Source organism: Colias eurytheme, chromosome 1 (assembly GCF_061535395.1).
Source record: "Colias eurytheme isolate Ceu_HAF_F1 chromosome 1, ilColEury1 Martin Lab GWU primary, whole genome shotgun sequence".
Classification (NCBI taxonomy): domain Eukaryota; kingdom Metazoa; phylum Arthropoda; class Insecta; order Lepidoptera; family Pieridae; genus Colias; species Colias eurytheme.
The window spans coordinates 13328738-13348883 of record NC_142980.1 but is presented as its reverse complement, the minus strand read 5'-3'; the positions used below and the strand labels follow the sequence as shown (position 1 = coordinate 13348883).

At 33.4% G+C, this 20146-nt stretch overlaps 1 protein-coding gene across 1 annotated transcript; it reads right to left on the bottom strand.

Moving 5' to 3' along the window:
• Window positions 1–665: 665 nt before the first annotated feature.
• LOC149911332 (zinc finger BED domain-containing protein 4-like) lies at window positions 666–4114 on the bottom strand. The gene is made up of 2 exons (XM_090115698.1): window positions 2510–4114; window positions 666–2433 (listed from the first exon to the last, which is right to left on the bottom strand). Exons 1-2 carry the CDS (start codon window positions 2823–2825, stop codon window positions 1046–1048), a joined length of 1704 nt encoding a protein of 567 aa, XP_089971824.1. The 5' UTR covers window positions 2826–4114; the 3' UTR covers window positions 666–1045.
• Between the last annotated feature and the right edge of the window lie 16032 nt (window positions 4115–20146).

Sequence of the window (20146 nt, the reverse complement as noted above, 5' to 3'; positions counted from 1 at the left end):
GTCTATTTTGAATTAAATATGTTGACGCAATTTTAACTAGCTTCCGTCTTTACTTTATTTAGTTATTTCTTCCAGGATTAAAGCGAAGCAAATCTCCGTACCCTTTTGATTCAGAAGATTACGATTGGAAGCGCCCTGCATCTCCATCTTTGTTGAAACCAAATATGTGTACTTCGGAGAAAAACGAAGTCAAAGTAGAAGTGGTGTCCAAACAAGACAATAAAATATGTTTGTCTTGTTCAGAACATTCTAAAGTAGAAATAGACCAAAGGAATGAACATTTTTCGGATCTCATTAAAGAGGAATTAAAGCATATCTTACCATGTATGCGTACAAGATGTTACGTAAAAATATTAAACTTTTTGAACACCGTGAAAGGTTTTCATACTGACCAAATTGGAGTTACTGATACTGAAATAAATTAATAGTACTTAGATTTATTCATGTTTTATTGATTTATGTAATTAAACCTACAATCAACTGTATCAAAAGCAGAAGATTCGTGTAAAGTGTTCTTTTTTGAAATAAAATACATAATTGATGAGATTGTTTTATTTCTAAACTGAATTAGTAAACAATGCAACAATCATCGCATGAAAATAACATCGTTTTTAACTTAAAAAAATGTTTTTATGGAGATTTAAAAATTGGGTTTTTAAATTAAACTGTATAAATAAATGTATGTAGGTAATAATTGTAATACTAACACTAGAATAAGATTTTGCTAATACTATATGGGCTACTAGCTTTCCACCCGCGGCATCGCCCGCGCAGTCAAAGAAAAACCCGCATAGTTCCCGTTCCCGTGGGATTTCCGGGATAAAACCTATCCTATGTCCTTTCTCGGGTATCAAAATATCTCTATACCAAATTTCATGCAAATTGGTTCAGTAGTTAAGGCGTGATTGAGTAACAGACAGACAGACAGAGTTACTTTCGCATTTATAATATTAGTATGGATGTGGCCTGAAATAAACGAATTTTATTTATTTATTAAATAACATGTAATACAAAAATAATGAACATTCCTTCATACAAAGCAAATTTATTCCAACGAAAATAAATGATTATTTCTCACCATCAAAATATCATCAATTATTAAATCATTTAGTGACATACGTAGATTATTAAGTACAAATTTCAAGGACGAAAAGAGCCTTTCAACACTAACACTAGTCGGTGGTGTCGCCAAAACTATTTTTGCCAGATTATATAAATATGGATCAGTCATCTTTCTTTGCTCCCAATACTCTAAAATGCTACGTTTTGATGGTAATACTGGTTCTTGTAGAAATGCAACTAACTTAAAATTGATTTCTCTTTCTAATGATTGTAAATTCTGCTCATCCATATTTATATGTCTGCTAGTCACAAAATATTGTCTAAGGTAGCTGTCAAAATTGTTATTTTCATTTGATGAATCATGTTCTGCTGAAGTTCCTGGAACAACGCTATCGTTAACACCAGGACTGAAAGGTTCTGAAATCGCTTCTGCAGTCGTTCTTCTTTTTAAATTAGTTAACCTTTTATATGTTTCAACTAACACAGCCCTTGCACTGTTCTGTTGTGCTGTCGTAAGTGTAGCATTTACTCTCGGGTCCAGGTAAAGAGCTGCAAGGAAGTATTCATTGCTAAAAAGTGTTTCTTGACGACTTCTTAAACAGGACAGCAAACGCTGGGCAAAAGGGCTATGTAGTTGTTCGATTTCGAGGCGACACTTCATCCAAGCAATGTAGAAATCGCCAAAAGTCAGTTGTTCCATTTGTAATTTTTTTGATAAAATCCTGCACGGCCTTAGGATATTTAAATAATTTTCAATTGAATCCCAAATGACTTCTGGTTCAGAATCTAAGTTAACGATGCAAAAATCTTTAAGTTCATGCAGTCTTTCTAGCATAACTACGGTAGAATCCCATCGAATTGGAGTATCAATCACTGCATTTTGTAGTTTAAGTATTTTTAAACGCATTGCCATATTGGGCGTACGTAAATTACGAGCAATTCTTCGACAATGCCCAAGAAATTCCTCTATTTCTTGACAGGCTTCTTTAACGGCGAGCTGTAGACAGTGTGCAGCACATCGTATGCTTGTAACCGTGCGAACTATACCAGATGTGCTACCTGTGCCAATCTCTAACTCTAAACTCTGTTGGACAAAAGCAGAGTCCTCCTCGTTGTATTCACCGTCCGTTTCGATGTCCGATTCACTAAATGATTCGCTTACCGACTGGTTGATTGACTCCCTCGCAGCCTCGTTTATTTGGTTAGTCATACTTATCATATTGGCTCCATTGTCAGTAGTGATTGTTTGAATTTGGTTTAGGTCTATACCGTACCTACTCAGACAATCGACTACATTGTCCTTTAAATACTGTCCTGTATTTCTATCGTGCAATTCTTTGATAGTTAAATTTCGAAGGACAATCTTTCCATCTAAAATTGAAATTTAAATAACATTAAAAAAAGTATGTTTTAACTTTAGTTTGAAAATCATTCTTTAGCTACTTACCCATAACATACTGTATATTTAGTCCCAGAAACCTTCGCAACTTAATGGACGCAACGTCTACTTTAATTGCAAGTAGATTATTTTTGATCTCGTTACTAATCTTTCCGCGAATTTCGTGAGCCATATCCTGTATACTGGAACGTACATTTTTGATATTAATTGCTTGATGCTGGTTTTCTGTAACCCCTGGTATTAACTTAATTAGGTCTCTGAAAGCTTTGTCTTCAATTAGGCTAAAAGGACGACCATGATCTGTTACAAGTTTCGTGCAGCATTGCATTACACTTTTGGTGACATTCGACGTTTGCGGTGGCATGATTTCTTTAGCTGCCAAATTTGCATTGTGAATTTCTTCATATTTTGCTCTATGTTGAGAATAAAAATGACGTAACAAGTTTGCACCATGGTTACCCTGAAAACGAAAATAAAATGTAGATAATGTGCAGAAATATTTATTTTAATATTTGAAATAATGGAAAATGATAGCAAAAAGTATGAGACGAACAGACAGAGTTAATTTCGCATTTATAATACCTAGGTATGTATATATAATAGGTATGTATGGACGGAAATTAAAAGAAATCTAATAAAACATATTCATAATATTGTTGTCCTACAGGTTACTTAATTAATTTAGGTACGCGAAAGTCAATTAATATTAAATTTATCTGCATTGGATAAAAGTTTCATTTAGAATGACGAAATTAATAAGCGACCCGCGATAGCCACACTTACGCATCAAGTAGGTATTTTCGTTCCGTTTAAAATTACGTAAGTACTTAGTTACGTAAACTATACGTATGCCATACTAATAACACCGACAAAATGAAATAGGTACCAAGCAACCATTGTAGCAACTAGGTACCTAAAAATCTAACAAATACGTGGCACGCGAAGCGCGCTAGTCTCTTTTATTACTACACTAGCGACCCGCCCCGGCTTCGCACGGGTGCAATGCTGATACTAAATACACTACAGAAAAATTGTGAACGTTGTATAGGTATAAAAATATAGCGGCCCGCTCCGGCATCGCACGGGTATAAAATACATAGCCGGGCGGCCGCAAACGCTACGTCCCGCAATTTTTAAATCTGTAATATCTTCGAAAATATTCACTTAAATCATACGGTGTAAAGGGCCATATAGATCTATATTAAATGAACAATGTATCCATGGTATTTAATTGGTTAAGGATTAATGCTGTATTGGTTAAAATCGCTTCGAAAATTAGCCATTATTTGTCGTAAAAAGTAAATGACAAAAAAAAGTTATTGTGGGTTATCCATAAGAGATAGACATATACCATCGCGGACTTTTCTGTAGACCTTTTCAATGTGTATAATACTTAGTACATTATTTTGATAAAACTCGTAGGGTTCAGCCTGCGTTTGCAATGTAAGCGGAATAAATGTAATTTTTTACGACATCACATTAGAAACCTCAAAAATAACAGTACTTCTCCACTACTTAATGGATCTTATTATACATATAAACCTTCCTCTTGAATCACTCTATCTATTAAAAAAAACCGCATCAAAATCCGTTGCGTAGTTTCAAAGATTTAAGCGTACAAAGGGACATAGGGACATAGGGACATAGGGACAGGGAAAGCGACTTTGCTTTATACTATGTAGTGATCTGTGATATAAGAAAAAGTTATAAAAACCTTGTATAATAAAGAGGGTGGCTAAGTACGCATTTATCGCTGTTTAATGAAAACAATACCTGCGAAGTTACCCTGCACAATATTATAATATAAATACATATTGGAATAGAGAAAACCACTTACCTTGATGGTTGCATTACAGCCCTCCATTAAACACGTAGATTTTTTGTTTTCTTCGTCGTACGTAAACATAGAATAAATCCTATTAACTTTTTTTCGCCCCATAATAAATTCCTATACCCACAATTTATAATCGACGAGTGAGTGCCGAGTAGTGACTGGCGTAGGTTTGTTTGCTTGTTACGGGGACGTCACGCGCTCGCAACTGCCATGTCGAAGTGTGCGAACGCGCGACGTAACAAGTCAAATCATGAATCTACCTACAACATTTAAGTTCGCCGGTAGCAATTGACGTTCGCAGATCGATCATTTTTTGTTTTTTAATTTTAGTTTATATGATAATTCACTATATCTTGTGGCAAGCGTTAAAAAATGAGGCAAAAATAATAAAGGAATTAACCGGTTAATTTGGGTGTCAACACCGTTTGTGCAGAAGTAACCGGTAACCTTAATCATTTGGGTTACTTATAAACAGTTCACTTGTTTAACCGGTAAATGAAGGAACGATATATTTACCGGTATATAATCTAAATTAACCGCTCTTTTCAAACCGGTTCCGAGCCCTGGTTGTGGGACCCCGACGTGCATTGAACACGCAGCTTTCTGATACTAGTAGCTAAAATCAAAACCACAGATATGTCTGTGATCAAAACCATAATAATATTTTTACCTATTATTTTACTAAAAGTCGAGTGCATCGAAATCGTAAATATGTTTTTCACCTTCCTGGTTTTTTTTCCATAGTAAATAGTGTTTTTGATTTGTTGTTGTATGAATAATTATTCTTACTTGTTGGTTATGAAATGTATTTTGAAATAATTTACTTTTACAAATCATTACTGATATTAGTTTTGAGTGAAAATGCTTGGATCAGCATAATATCATATTTGCTACTTCAAATACATGTTTTGATTAAAAAAAAACAATAGTGTAATGTAGGTAATAAAATAAAACTGCGTTTTATTGTAGGTAATCAATTTTGACATTATTTATTTCCCAAAATTACAATAAAATAGTTTACGCCAACAAATATAACTTTTATTTTTATAACAATCCTACTTCCTACTAATGCGAAAGTTCATACATGTTTCAAAAGAAAAACTTTTACTTTTACTATTATTTCAATTTATCCGGTTTAATTAAGACTTAATATTGATACATATGATCATTATAAATACAAATAGGAATTAACAATATAACGAATACGTGGCACAACTAAAATTTTACCGATACCACCCGTGGTCATTCTCCTTTGTGGGTCATTTGTAACAGGATGGCGGTTCTACAGCGAAAAAAGAAAAATGATGGTCAGAACGCTGATACCGGATACCTTAAGATACTGTAATATAAAATATTACTAGATTAGATAAAATATTATAGGTAGTATCTTCACCGTGTGTGACGCGCTTTACATTCACGCCATCTAGAGTTAAATCTTTATCATTTTTGTATACGTCTGTGTGTGTAAACGACCCTGTATGCAATGACAGATGTTAAAACGCATAATTTTACCGAATTGGGTGGATTTTAAGGCAATGATATAACATATTTCAATAAAATATAATATTCAGTAACCGCCATGACTATTCCTAGGTTTGATGACTATTCCAATTACGCAAAAACTCAAATAAACTAGAAATGTAGAATTCAGCGCCATCTAGCGGGATATTGGCTGGGAACAGATCGTTGCAATCACCTTAACATTAATTAAGTCTAAATTAATAAACTTTCCATAGTACCAGAATATAACGAATTTCTCTTCATAAATAATAAAATAATAAAAATAAATAAAAATTTCTTTATTTGTTTCAAAATTTTTTTACATAATATTTACATATAAATATACACATAATATCAAACATTATATTATAATGAGGGGATTATGAATACTATGGATGCCTAAAATTTCAGGTGTGATTTATCAACAGTCAACACAAACAAGCCTCCCCATGTCTGTTATTTTCCTATACATCAGGTAACAACGTTTTTGAAGTGAAACTTCTTTAGGCGCATTGTGAGTAAAATTACAAGGTCGCGCCATGGCAATACCGTCACGTCATGGAGTAAGGCGACGATTTTGGTTTCTTTGAATCTTGCCAAAGAAGTTTCATTTAGCTGACACGTGTGTGCGCCACACGCTCAATTTTATAATTTTCTCATTGAAATATACAATTTTTATTCGCATTTCAATTAAGTACACAATTAAGTATTGTTGTTTGTTTTGGTTTTACAATAAAAATGAATAATAATAAAACAGGAAATGTATTATTGTTTGCGAAACAAAGAAAGAAAAAGTGGGTTAAGTGGCCCCTCATCTGTTAAAAGGTTAAGCTCAAATGTAGCTAATAAATATTGAATTTGATTTTGTTACATTTCAATGGAATATCGATTTGTATTCGCTTCTGAATGATTAAGGTTGTTAATTTACGGGCAGGTAAGCTAGGACGAGCCTAACCCTTTGAAATAAACGTCAATGGAGTACGTCAATATAATATCATTACGATACTCAATAATCATGCTGTTTCAGCAATTTATTTATTTATTTATTTATTTAGCATCAAATTTAAATGAATATTTATTTATGTTTTAACATTTAAAATTGTTGTTTTAATAATGAAAAAGACAAAGGTATGTCTGTAACAGTTGCGCGGCTAAACGGTATTGATTTTGATGAAATATTAGATTGAAAATAGTTGAACACCCAGGATCAAAAAATGATACTTTTCGTATAACAATCCCACAACAAGCAGAATATACTATAAAACAATTTTAATAATATATGAAAACAATTTTTCATTCTGCGAATTATTCAAATCAAAGACACTTACGTCTCACTTTACAATATTAACAAAAAGCTTAAGTGCAAAGTTCGCAAAATATCGACTTGAAACGTTTCTTAAATCGGTTTATTTCGTATTTATCATTAAGATGATTAAATATAACTTATCTATTATTAAAATACCTTTTTTTAAACACAAATAATATTACATAATATATAACTTTAGCAGAATTAAAATCAAATATGTTTTCTTGCAACAATTTCAATAAAGCCTCCTGCAATATACAGGGTGTCCCAAAACTCAACGTCAAGCCAAAACGGGGCGACAGGATTGATTGTAACCATCATGAGAAAAATCTAAAAAAAAATCTATCCCATGCATTTTGAAAATTATGGGCATTTAAGAAAAACCTAAAAATTTGGTCAACCTGTAACTATTTTTCGGTTATTGTGGTTAATTTTTATTATTTTTGTTCATTTAAACTTTGGAACCGTAACCCTAAATATCATTTCTAGAATCACAGTCAAAAATAATGACACAATTGCCCCAAGTTTCCTTGAATTGAAGACTATTTGTTAAACTATGAATTTAAAATTTTCTAAATTTGTCGACTTTGACGGCCCCTCCTTTAAAAAAAATGTACTAGAGTGCCTTGGCAAGTGCCATTAAAAGTTGGCGCATTTAATCAGGATTGTAAAATAGTACAATACTTGTTAGTTTCATACTAAAAAAAATGAATGAAAAATAAAAACCTCAAGTAACCCGATTTTTGCTAACCCTTTTTATTCAGTTAAAATGTTTTTTATTCGCACAAACTCTTGGTAGGTTCTTAGTTTTACGGTAAAATGATGAGAGAGATGGATAGTGGACATGTTTGCCATGAGTGAGCGAGACAGATAGTGACGCCACTTTTACCAAAGTCAACAAAAGTAAGTAAAATTAAAAAAATAATTAAAAATCTTGACCTAGTTTACTTTAGGTTTATTGAAATAAAAGTCAGATAGGGAAATAACATTATTTATTACAACAAATGTTCAAATTGTTTGCCATCAGCCTCAATACACGCCCTACATCTTCTTAAAAAAGATCTACTTATTTGCCGGGCATATCCTCGAGTGTTGATGTCCTCAGCAGCTTGAGAAATTCGTTCTCGCAGATCGGCTACACTCTCAATGGGCTTTGAATAAATTTTTTCTTTGAGAACGCCCCAATAAAAAAAATCCAGGGGATTTAAATCTGGGGAACGGGCTGGCCACGAGATAGTGCCTGAACGTCCAATCCACCTTCCCGGATATTTCTGGTCAAGGAAATTTTTTACTTGCACTGCGTAATGCGCTGGGCAGCCATCTTGTTGATACCACATGTGGCGAAGATCTGCTAGTGGTACGTCCTCTAACAAAGTTGGTAAATTTTCTCGTAAAAAATGTAGGTAATTCGTGCCATTCAAGTTCTCAGGCAGCTCAAAAGGCCCAACAATTTTGCCGTTTAAAATTCCGGTCCACAGGTTTACTTTAAAGCGATACTGGGATCTGTCTTCTCGCATTAAATGTGGATTCTCCACATGCCACTCGTGAAAATTGTGTAAGTTTATGTAGCCATCTTTTTTAAATGTACATTCATCTGACCAGAGAATTTTTTGGATGAATTGGGGATTTTCATTATGCCTCTGTAGCATTGTTCTACAAAATGAAATCCTTTCAGGATAATCTCGAGGGAGAAGACTTTGAACTCGTTGTACGTGAAACGGATGCATTTCGGCTCTTTGTAAAACACGATGTGCTGTGCTTTTGGGTATTCCCGTTCTTTCTTCAATTCCACGAACTGAAATACTTCGGTCATCTGCGACCTCTTGCAACACTTCTTCCTCGTAAGGAATGCGAGGTCTACCTCCAGCCCGCATTTGATTCGGGAAATGGCCGCTCTCCGTGAGTGAACGGTGCACATTAACAAACACGCGGTGATCCGGATAGCGCTCTAAATTTGGATATCTTTCACGATAAAGTCTAGCGGCGGCACTTGCGTTGCATCTGCATTCCCCATAAATGAGGTGCATGTTTGCATATTCTTGTGAAGTATAGCGAGTAGGCATCGTAGATAACAAGGGTATTATGCTAATACCAAAGTCCAATTCCAAAAGAAAGAAGCCAAAGTTGCCGGTATGTAATCAACAAGTCCAATTCACAATAATCCAAGTCCAAAAAGAGAAGCCAAAGTTGTCAGTACTAAATCAACACAAGCGAATACGGAAAGGTGCGCAGTAGACGAATGAGCGAAACGTACTAACTGATGTCAAACTGGTAGCGTAGCCATTTGCTTGGTATGGCGTCTGTATCTATTTCATTCGCACTCGTTTAAACGACGCATCTTCGTCTCACTGCGTGGCGTCACTATCTGTCTCGCTCACTCATGGCAAACATGTCCACTGTCTATCTCTCTCATCATTTTGCCGTAAAATTAAGAACCTACCTAGAGTTTTTGCGAATAAAAAACATTTTAATTGAGTAAAATGGGTTAGCAAAAATCGGGTTACTTGAGGTTTTTATTTTTTTATTCATTTTTTTTTGTATGAAACTAACAAATATTGTACTATTTTACAATCCTGATTAAATGCGCCAACTTTTAATGGCACTTGCCAAGGCACTCTAGTACATTTTTTTTAAAGGAGGGGCCGTCAAAGTCGACAAATTTAGAAAATTTTAAATTCATAGTTTAACAAATAGTCTTCAATTCAAGGAAACTTGGGGCAATTGTGTCATTATTTTTTACTGTAATTCTAGAAATGTTATTTAGGGTTACGGTTCCAAGGTTTAAATGAACAAAAATAATAAAAATTAACCACAATAACCGAAAAATAGTTACAGGTTGACCAAATTTTTAGGTTTTTCTTAAATGCCCATAATTTTCAAAATGCATGGGATAGATTTTTTTTTAGATTTTTCTCATGATGGTTACAATCAATCCTGTCGCCCCGTTTTGGCTTGACGTTGAGTTTTGGGACACCCTGAAACGTTTCTTAAATCGGTTTATTTCGTATTTATCATTAAGATGATTAAATATAACTTATCTATTATTAAAATACCTTTTTTTAAACACAAATAATATTACATAATATATAACTTTAGCAGAATTAAAATCAAATATGTTTTCTTGCAACAATTTCAATAAAGCCTCCTGCAATATATTTGCCGTGAAATAATTTACAACTATTTCATATAAAACTTCAATTGAACGTCTCAACGACAAACTCATTTAACATTGTCTTTTAAGAGTACTTTTACTGGCCTGCGCAGACGAGGGATTTTAGTCCGCGGACTTTTTTGTCCGCTAAAATATATCACTTACAACTGATTAGACTATAGAGTATAGCAAACGAGGGATTAATTAGTACAACGTACAAAAAGTCCGCTGAATATCCGCGGAAATGCAGGGAGCGGACTGATTAAAAGTAGTGGTGGTAAGTCTCGAAAAGAATAGAACACGTGGGACTAGGCGAAGCAACGTACACGGCGGACTTTAGTCCACGTTGTAACCTCTAAATATTCGCTTCTGTAACGTGCTTTTCGTTGCGTTGCGTTGAGTCTGCGGAAAATATTTATATAAGAGTTTTTATTCGCGAAGCTTCCTTTTTACTCCGCCATGGACAAAAATCCCTCGTCTGCGCAGGCCATTACTCGATGCCGTTGCAATATTGGTTGCAGAGACTCTTCAGAACTGATCTATAGTCGATAGAACCTTATCACTTGTTCAACTTCAATTATAATTCCTATTGTCATGATGCTTTCATCGGTTTTCGGTTGTTCGAAGTTTGGCTGATTCTCTGTTGTCTTGTTTCACTGCATTGCCTGTACTTGGCATTATATTAGTTTTATCGTTTCAGTCCACTGAGTGTTGTGAAATGCCACATTTTGCAAGAATTATTGAATTCGGAAATTTGTCAATATCATTCAAATGCTTTAACATCATATAAAAAAAGGAAACTTTTATTAATTTTGCATAAAGCGCCTTTGCTGCATTGTGTTTTTGAATACTACATTAGGTATCAATAACTCAACATATAAAATTAAATGGATTTTCTACTCTATTTTTCATTTCAGCATTAACAAAGGTATTCGTTTCGTTTCCAACGTCATTCTAACCGTAGAGAGGTTACGTACAAGCTACTACACAATCTAAACATGCAGTCCCACAGATTTCCGAGCGGAAATTGAAAGATTACTTTCAGATTCGATAGCACTTGAGAGTGATAGCGTGGCGGACTTTACTCGCCTGCCGAATAGAGACTGCTATACTAAGAGTATAAGGCAATATATTATTATGGTTTATAAAATGGTTATTTCTAATAAATAAGATTGTTGTGTCGAAATGATTGGTTACTTACTCCTCCGAAACGGTTGGACTGGTTTTTATGAAACTTTGTGTGCATATCTCGTAGAATGGAGCAAGATGTATTTTTCATAACCATAAATGATGCGGGTCCGCGTGAAACTTCGGGTCCTTTAATTATTTGGGGGAAAGACTTTTTATTCAATATGCAAATTATATAAGTATTGAAGATATTATCGGTATATATTTTTAATGTATAAATCTAAGTTATCGGCAAGAGAAAAAATGGATCTAGGCGGCATTTAAAAAAGCGCGCTGATTCTTATGTTAGCTCTATTTACACGAGTTAGCGATTGTAAGAAAGGATTCGTCGTAGCTTTAAAAAGCTCTAGAAAGTCAGCCATCTTTTGAATGTAGGTATGATAGGCATTTCAATTATATACACGTGATTTAATTATACTTTTAATTTAGTTTCCAATTTCAGTTTTTTTTTTTTATAATATGTTAAAAATTGTAAAGTTCCAGAAAATATCGCATCGAGATAATTGAAAAATATGTAAAATGTTCATGAAGCTTCTATGTTCCTGTCGTCCCATGTAAGTCTATGGATCATGCGCGAAGCAACAGATTGGGGGGGACGTCTCCCGTATTACTTGGCAGCCATTGCTTATCTGCCATTCGCGCTCCGACCGTTGCCCCGAGCTGACGTGTGCTAGCGTTGCTCAAAGTTAACGGCCCGCGATCCCGCGTGAATCTCGTTTCCCGAATCCCGATTCCTGCTTCTTAGGTGAGAATGTTTTCCCCTTACTCACTTCACTTGCGTTCGGGAATTTTTTCAGCTATTTTCGTTGTTTGTGTTTGATCACGGCTCTTTGAATTTTTTTTGTCCGAACTTTGTTTGCGTTTTTGTTACGGTTCTGTAGGGAAATGTCTCAAAATATTGTCTGTCTCGATTTGAATTGTCCGTTGTTTTTTCAACGTTTCTTTCTAATTATGAGGTTTTTCAAGATTTACACTATTTTAAAATTACTTTTATTTTTTTCAACGTTATTATTAAATTCGTTTGATTATTTTATTACTAAATAAACAGTTTTATTTTAATATGTCGATTTGTTACGGTATTAAACTGTAATAAATATCAATATTCTTAATTATAATTAAATAACGATAAGATTAGGACATACGAATACCAATTAATATTTTTTAAAGCGCGTTACAAAAATAAACAAAATCTTAAATATATAAATCCTTTGTTAAATTAAAAAAATATTGTAAAAAAACACATATAATTCAAAATTATGCAAATTAATATGAATTATTAATAAAACTTAGCGGTTAGCATGTATTTGATGAATTTTAAAATTTTGACATCATGATTATATGTGCAAATAGGTTTTTTGCATAGCTGGCATTCTGCCCGCGGCGTTTCTATGTATACTTGACATGATCGCACGACATCCTCGCACAAATTTCCATCTCATAATTAACTTTTTTAAGTTTGTTTTCCGTGTTAAAAAGTCTTAAAATGCTAATATACCGTCAAAGAATCCTATCTCCTATATTATTATTCTTATTTAATACTGTAATTCGGATTGTAATTTCGGAGGTAAATACCACGCCATTAACCTGAATGCGTAAATACTCGAATCTTCCCACCGATCAATCAAGCTGAAACCCCTTCTTTTTTCCTCCTGTCATTAAGACTCCATGCTACAAACAAATAAAGAATTACCTCTCCTTCCCAATAGAAAACATCACTTCTTTTATATACATAATATAATATATTCCTTTTACGGCTCTAGCAGAAGCTAGTCTCATTTCTTTTGATTACATCAAGATTATCCAGAACACAGCATAAAACCTCTCCCCATTCATCCTTATCAAAATAAAACAAAATTATAAAATTCACCATTTGCGTTACATTTCAAGATTGATCCGCGTTCGATTACACCATCACCCGTCTACACAAAAGACGAAGTATATTAAAAGCTATTAAAGATTTTCCGCGTCAAGATTTTATTTCCTTTTCTCCCTCCTTCCTTTCTATAGTGTGTCCTTTACAATCAGACATCGGCCTACTTTTAAAAAGTTCGGACCAAGACTGTCACCGTTTCGTTCAGTTGCCCGTCCTTTTCCGAACAATGGGTATTTTGCTATTTATAGCTAATATTAAGTTACCATGACCACAAAACTGTGTGACACAATAGGATGATCATCCTCTGGTCCGTAAAGTTATAATAGAAATAAATATTACTTATTGCATCTCTTATATTTATATACAAAAAATTCAGAAGAAACATACCACTTGTCGTCAAAGTCCTGATATCAGATCAATTAATACAGACTATTTTATCAAAGTTATCGAAACAAATTAATTGATAAAATATACTTAAAAATTTAAAACGAAAATAAATTACTCTACTTACCAACTAAAAAATATTCACTTTCAGTAGGTTCTTAAAAATGTAAAATTTTAATGTTTAGAACGATAGCTATTTTATAATTCTAAATTTATTTTTGAAATTAAGAATAGTTTACCTACTATAATAAATAATATTCACATTATTAAGGATATTAAAAAAAATGTGAGGGTAGTTTGAACTTAAAACTTAGCTATCGACCATTTCGCTCGAAGCTGAGATCCGAGTAAGACGGATGAGATCAGATGCATTAAATATTGCTTAAAATTAGTTGCTACGATTAAAAAGAAAGTGTGGCTCAAATTTATCATAAAAAATATGTTATGATAAATATTTATACCAATAAATAATTGTTTCTTTCTTCCTTACCTTAAATGATTTATTAGACAAAATAAACTATTAACATTATATTATCTATCTTATATATATTTTACTAAAAACAAATATTTTCAAAATATCTGTTAAAAATATACCATGTAGATTATACATTTTAACGAAAGAGAGGCTATATTTATTTCATTATTTATTTACCGTCGGCAAAAAGCGGGCTGGTATTATTTAAAATCCAAGGAATAATTTATCATTTCAGCTATTGATTATTTCTTTGTTATTGGTTACATTTTCAATTACAAACAGGCTTAACCATAAAGACTATAAATTATAACAGCGAATATAATGATAGAGTTTTTTTCAACATATTGGTCCGGGAGCCAGCAGCCGATTTTATGACCAAGTTCCTCTCAAGCGGTAATTAGTAAAATGCATCAAAGTATAGTATTATGAAGCCTCGTGAACGTCAGCTGGAGCTCGGTTGGGGGGAAGAGCGGTTGTAGCCTCCCACGCACGTAGGAAAAAAAAATACATTCATTCATTTCCTCTCAGCTAAAAATTTGTCAAATTGTAGCTAACCCAATACCTCAACGAAAAAAAATAATCAGCTGGTTACAACATGGTGTATTAAACGTCAGCTGGTGTCTCGAACATGAAAAAAAATAAAATATTTTCCGTGATTTCCTATCAAACAAAAATTTACCTGATGATAGCTTATATGTAACTGTGGATAAATATATAAGTCAGCTGGCTGTATCTTGGTGGAAAAACCGTCAGCTGATACTTTGAAAGTTATTACATAGGAGTTAGACAAAAGCATCTATTGCCAATTTATATGCATCAGCTGACTAGGTTTTCCTCAACTTATTGCTAGCTGATTTTTTTTTATTTATCGCATCAGTATATTAACAATCAGCTCACAAATTTTCATCTGAGAGGAAATGACGTATCTTTAATTATTCGACATTGCGCTTCAATATAAGAGTTGAGTTGAAATAAACATTCAGTATCAATATTTTTGAAACGAATAAGTATGTAATCAAATAATTTTATATATTTAAATAATTAAATAATCAATAAGAAATAAATGAACTAGTTACTCGATAAATAATATTTATTAATATATTATAAACTTGATAAACAATGATAATTGATTTGAATTGATTGAATTGATTGCTAATTGATTATTTAATTATTTAAATATATAAAATTATTTGATTACATACTTATTCGTTTTAAAAATATTGATACTGAATGTTTATTTCAACTCAACTCTTATATTGAAGCGCAATGTCGAATAATTAAAGATACGTCATTTCCTCTCAGATGAAAATTTGTGAGCTGATTGTTAATATACTGATGCGATAAATAAAAAAAATCAGCTAGCAATAAGTTGAGGAAAACCTAGTCAGCTGATGCATATAAATTGGCAATAGATGCTTTTGTCTAACTCCTATGTAATAACTTTCAAAGTATCAGCTGACGGTTTTTCCACCAAGATACAGCCAGCTGACTTATATATTTATCCACAGTTACATATAAGCTATCATCAGGTAAATTTTTGTTTGAGAGGAAATCACGGAAAATATTTTATTTTTTTTCATGTTCGAGACACCAGCTGACGTTTAATACACCATGTTGTAACCAGCTGATTATTTTTTTTCGTTGAGGTATTGGGTTAGCTACAATTTGACAAATTTTTAGCTGAGAGGAAATGAATGAATGTATTTTTTTTCCTACGTGCGTGGGAGGCTACAACCGCTCACCCCCCCAACCGAGCGCCAGCTGACGTTCACGAGGCTTTATAATACTATACTCTGATGCTTCTGACGAATTATCTCTTGAGAGGAAATAATGAACCCAATTTGCACCTGGCTCCCTAACCATATAAATAGTTATTTACGTTAGTCACTTAGGTACTTTAATTTTTAATGAAACTTAAAAAATACTTCTTTCAATTTTACACACTAGTCGTTTGCCCCGGTTTCGCTGTGATTGATCCGGCGCCGGAAGAATCCATACTAATATTATAAATGCGAAAGTAACTCTGTCTGTTACTCAATCACGCCTAAACTACTGAACCAATTTGCTTGAAATTTGGTATGGAGATATTTTGATACCCGAGAAAGGACATAGGTTACTTTTTATTACGAAATATTATGTACCACGGGCGAAGCAGACCGCTAGTTTCAAATAAAGATAATTTCAGATTGATTTATTAGATAAGATTAATTCCGCTGAACATTGTTTTCATACAGCGCTTTTGGTACGCGGCGCGTGATAAACATTTCCCAGTGGGCCAGATTTTATTCAGATTTTCCAACTACTAGTTGAAATTATTTTATTACTTAGTTGAACTATACTTATCTCCGCTCCTGTTGGTCTTAGCGTGATTATATATATTATATAGCCTATAGCCTTCATCGATAAATGGGCTATCTAACACCGAAAGAATTTTTGAACCAGTAACTTCCTGAGATTAGTGCGTTCAAACAAACAAACTCTTCAGCTTTATAATATTAGTGTAGTTATAAAATCTACAAAGCCTAGCTCACATACTAGGATATTAAATAAATAATTAAATTACAAAATCTGACAGATTGCCGTGATCAAAACAACATTGTTGCTCCATTTCATTATATGTTTAACTACTAGCTTTCCGCCCGCGGCTTCGCCCGCTTTGTATAAAACATAATAAATTATATACTAAAACCTTTATCTTGAGTCACTCTATCTATTAAAAAAAACCGCATCAATATCCGTTGCGTAGTTTTAAAGATTTAAGCATACATAGGGACATAGGGACAGAGAAAGCGACTTTGTTTTATATCTACTATGTAGTGATTTGAAAATATTTCTAATTCTAAAGTATTACAAACGTCTTTGTTAATCTAAATATTTATTTATCTAAATATTTATTTATATTACGAAACTCGTTTCTACGTTTCTTTCGTAACTCTCTACATATTCCTGTCTAAAACATTAGAAATAACAAAGAAATTCTGGTATTACGTTTATATTACTTACCTATTGAGAAAAGCAAAACATCGATTACAATAAATAAACAAATTAACAACTTCGATTTGTTTTTCAGTTAATATGCTAATTTTCAACAGATTTTAGAAAAATTAAGTCTGAAACAATATGTACGTTTTTTTCCATTCGTTATACATATACGACTGGCTGGTTGGCTTGATTGGTAGTGACTCTGCCTTCCAAGCCACTGGTCGTGGGTTCGATTCCCACCCAGGACAAATATTTGCGTGATGAACATAGATGTTTGCTCTGTGCCTGGGTGTTATATCTCTATAAAAGTATTTATTTAAAATTATATTATATGCATGTTTATCAGCTATCTGGTTTCCATAACACAAGCGAAAGCTTAGTATGAGATCAGATCGTGCCGTGTGTGAAAATTGTCCCGAAATATCTATATATATACTAGCGGTCCGCCCCGGCTTCGCCCGTGGTACATATGAAAAATAGATGTTGGCCGATTCTCAGACTTACCCGATATGCACAGAAAATTTCATGAGAATCGGTCCACCCGTTTCGGAGGAGTATGCAGACTAACATTGTGACACGAGAATTTTATTTAAAAGATAAAAGAAAGTCGTGTTAGTTACTCCACTTATCACTCAAGAATGGCTGAACCGATTTAACTGAAAATTGGCAGGGAGGTAGTTTAGAGCCAGGAGAAGGACATAGGATACTAAATATGTACCAAGGGCGAAGCCGGGGTGGACCACTAGTTTATTTATATACACCAAACATTACGTCATATTATAACTCTTTAATTTAGAAATACGTATCTCAATTTCATTTAGTTTCAAGGAATTTTGTAATAGAAGCGTACACCCCTTGAAATAATTTTCTAACGTGGGCAAACAAAGAACAACTGAGTTTAATATTTGTTTCTTGTACAGTTAGATTTTTATTGTAAAGACTATTTAAAAATAATATAAAATAATTAATAAAAAGTATCATCTGTTTGTATTTTCACATTACTTCTAAACAGCGCAACAGATTTAAATGGAGTTTCTAGTATTATAAAATTATAATAATTATTTCGTATTTATTCCGAATGGTTATAATTTATATCTATATGTCTAAATAAATGTCTGGAATTTGGAAAAACAATTTTGTTTTATGATTTAAGTTCAGTTTCATTTATTAACAAAACAAAATAATTTGCCGCTTTCCAAAATACTTCGCTCTACTGAAAACAAAAATTGTATATTTTGAAATTTAGGTAGGTACTTATATCAATTATCATCCATACTAATATTATAAATGAGAAAGTAACTCTGTCTGTCTGTCTGTTACTCAATCACGCCTAAACTACTGAACCAATTTTCATGAAATTTGGTATAGAGATATTTTGATACCCGAGAAAGGACATAGGCTACTTTTTACCCCGGGAAAATGACGCAATCCCGGAAATCCCACGGGAACGGGAACTATGCGGGTTTTTCTTTGACTGCGCGGGCGAAGCTGCGGGTGGAAAGCTAGTTGCTCATAATTTTCGTATACTTCTAAACCAGAAATTGTATCATAATCAAAATTGATGTTACGGAACCGAATTTATCAGCAATAAACATATCGAGATAAAAATACACTACAACAATTTATTTATTTGAATTGATTGAGAAAGTTAGTGGGTGATAAGTTATTTTTAATTTGAAGGAAAAAAAAAATATTTTTAATCATACTTAATTTAATAATTAGACCAATCTTCAAAAGCCTGTAAAAATTTAAGCCTGATTCTTGTGTGAAAGAGTTACTAAAACTTTAACATTCCATAGGTACAAAGTTTGGCGTTACGAACAGTATAAAAAGCAATTCTTAAGGCTGCGTCCCCAGTAGGCAAACAGTTAGCGGCTGACTGAGTGAGCCGCAAATTTGCAGCGAACTGAAATTTGAGTTTTGGCGAACAACCAATCGCCGCCGCCGACTGAAACCGGTTTTGGGTGGGAGTCGGCCGCTCACTAAGAGAGTCGGCGCGCATAACGCTGCAAACTGCGTACAGTGAGCGCAAAACTAGCAAACTGTGAACACTCCATTTGAAATATATGGAAGGGCGTACTAATCCGATACGCCGCTAACTCAGTCGGCGGCTAACTGTTTGCCTACTGGGGACGCAGCCTTACATCTATTGTAACCGCGAAATCAGTCAAACGGGTAATAACATAACAGTTTACTATTATTATCCAACGATAAACTCCAAACTGAAGTATATTTAATACCATTATCGATCGATATCAACACATTCACTAAGCGGTATTATAAACAATAAAAATAGATTTTCCTCAATCATTTTGCACAGGCTTTTTCTTCTAACCAGTGTCTAAATAACATCTATGTAAATTATATTTATATTACAACAGGCTTTATTCCCTGACTCTCCCTCTTTTTGAAAGACATTATTCTAATCTAAATAGAGACAAATATAACATAAAAGTATTAGAATTCGTTCGCTCTAAAAACGGCTGTTCTGATTTCCAAAAATTGATACAGAGTTTGATAATACTTAATGTGAATTTATTTATTACTAGCTTTGCGCCCGCGGCTTCGCCCACGTTTTCAAAGCAAAACCCGCATAGTTCCCGTTCCCGTGGGATTTCCGGGATAACCCCTATCCTATGTGTTAATCCAAGTTACCCTCTATATGTGTGCTAAATTTCATTGTAATCGGTTTTTGCGTGAAAGAGTAACAATCACACACACACACACACACACACAAACACACACACACACACACATCCTCACAAACTTTCGCATTTATAATATTAGTAGGATTATAATCTGGAAGCAAACCACCGAGATACTTAGTCCATATGTAAACTTTTACTGCAAGAAAGAATATTTTACGATATCTAATGATAACGGGTTATCATTTAGTTAATCGAAAATCCTGTGATTTTAGAAAATTTCAAATGTATATTCCCAGGCAGATTAAAATACTATTTAGTTTTAATTAATTTCTTATTTTTCTTTT

Bases quoted from the DNA above. Each gene is read 5' to 3' on its own strand.
- LOC149911332 (XM_090115698.1), bottom strand. From the start codon at position 2,825: ATGCCACCGCAAACGTCGAATGTCACCAAAAGTGTAATGCAATGCTGC. The intron at 2,434-2,509 runs GTAAGTAGCTAA...TTTCAATTTTAG, and splicing joins AAATATACAGTATGTTATGG to ATGGAAAGATTGTCCTTCGA.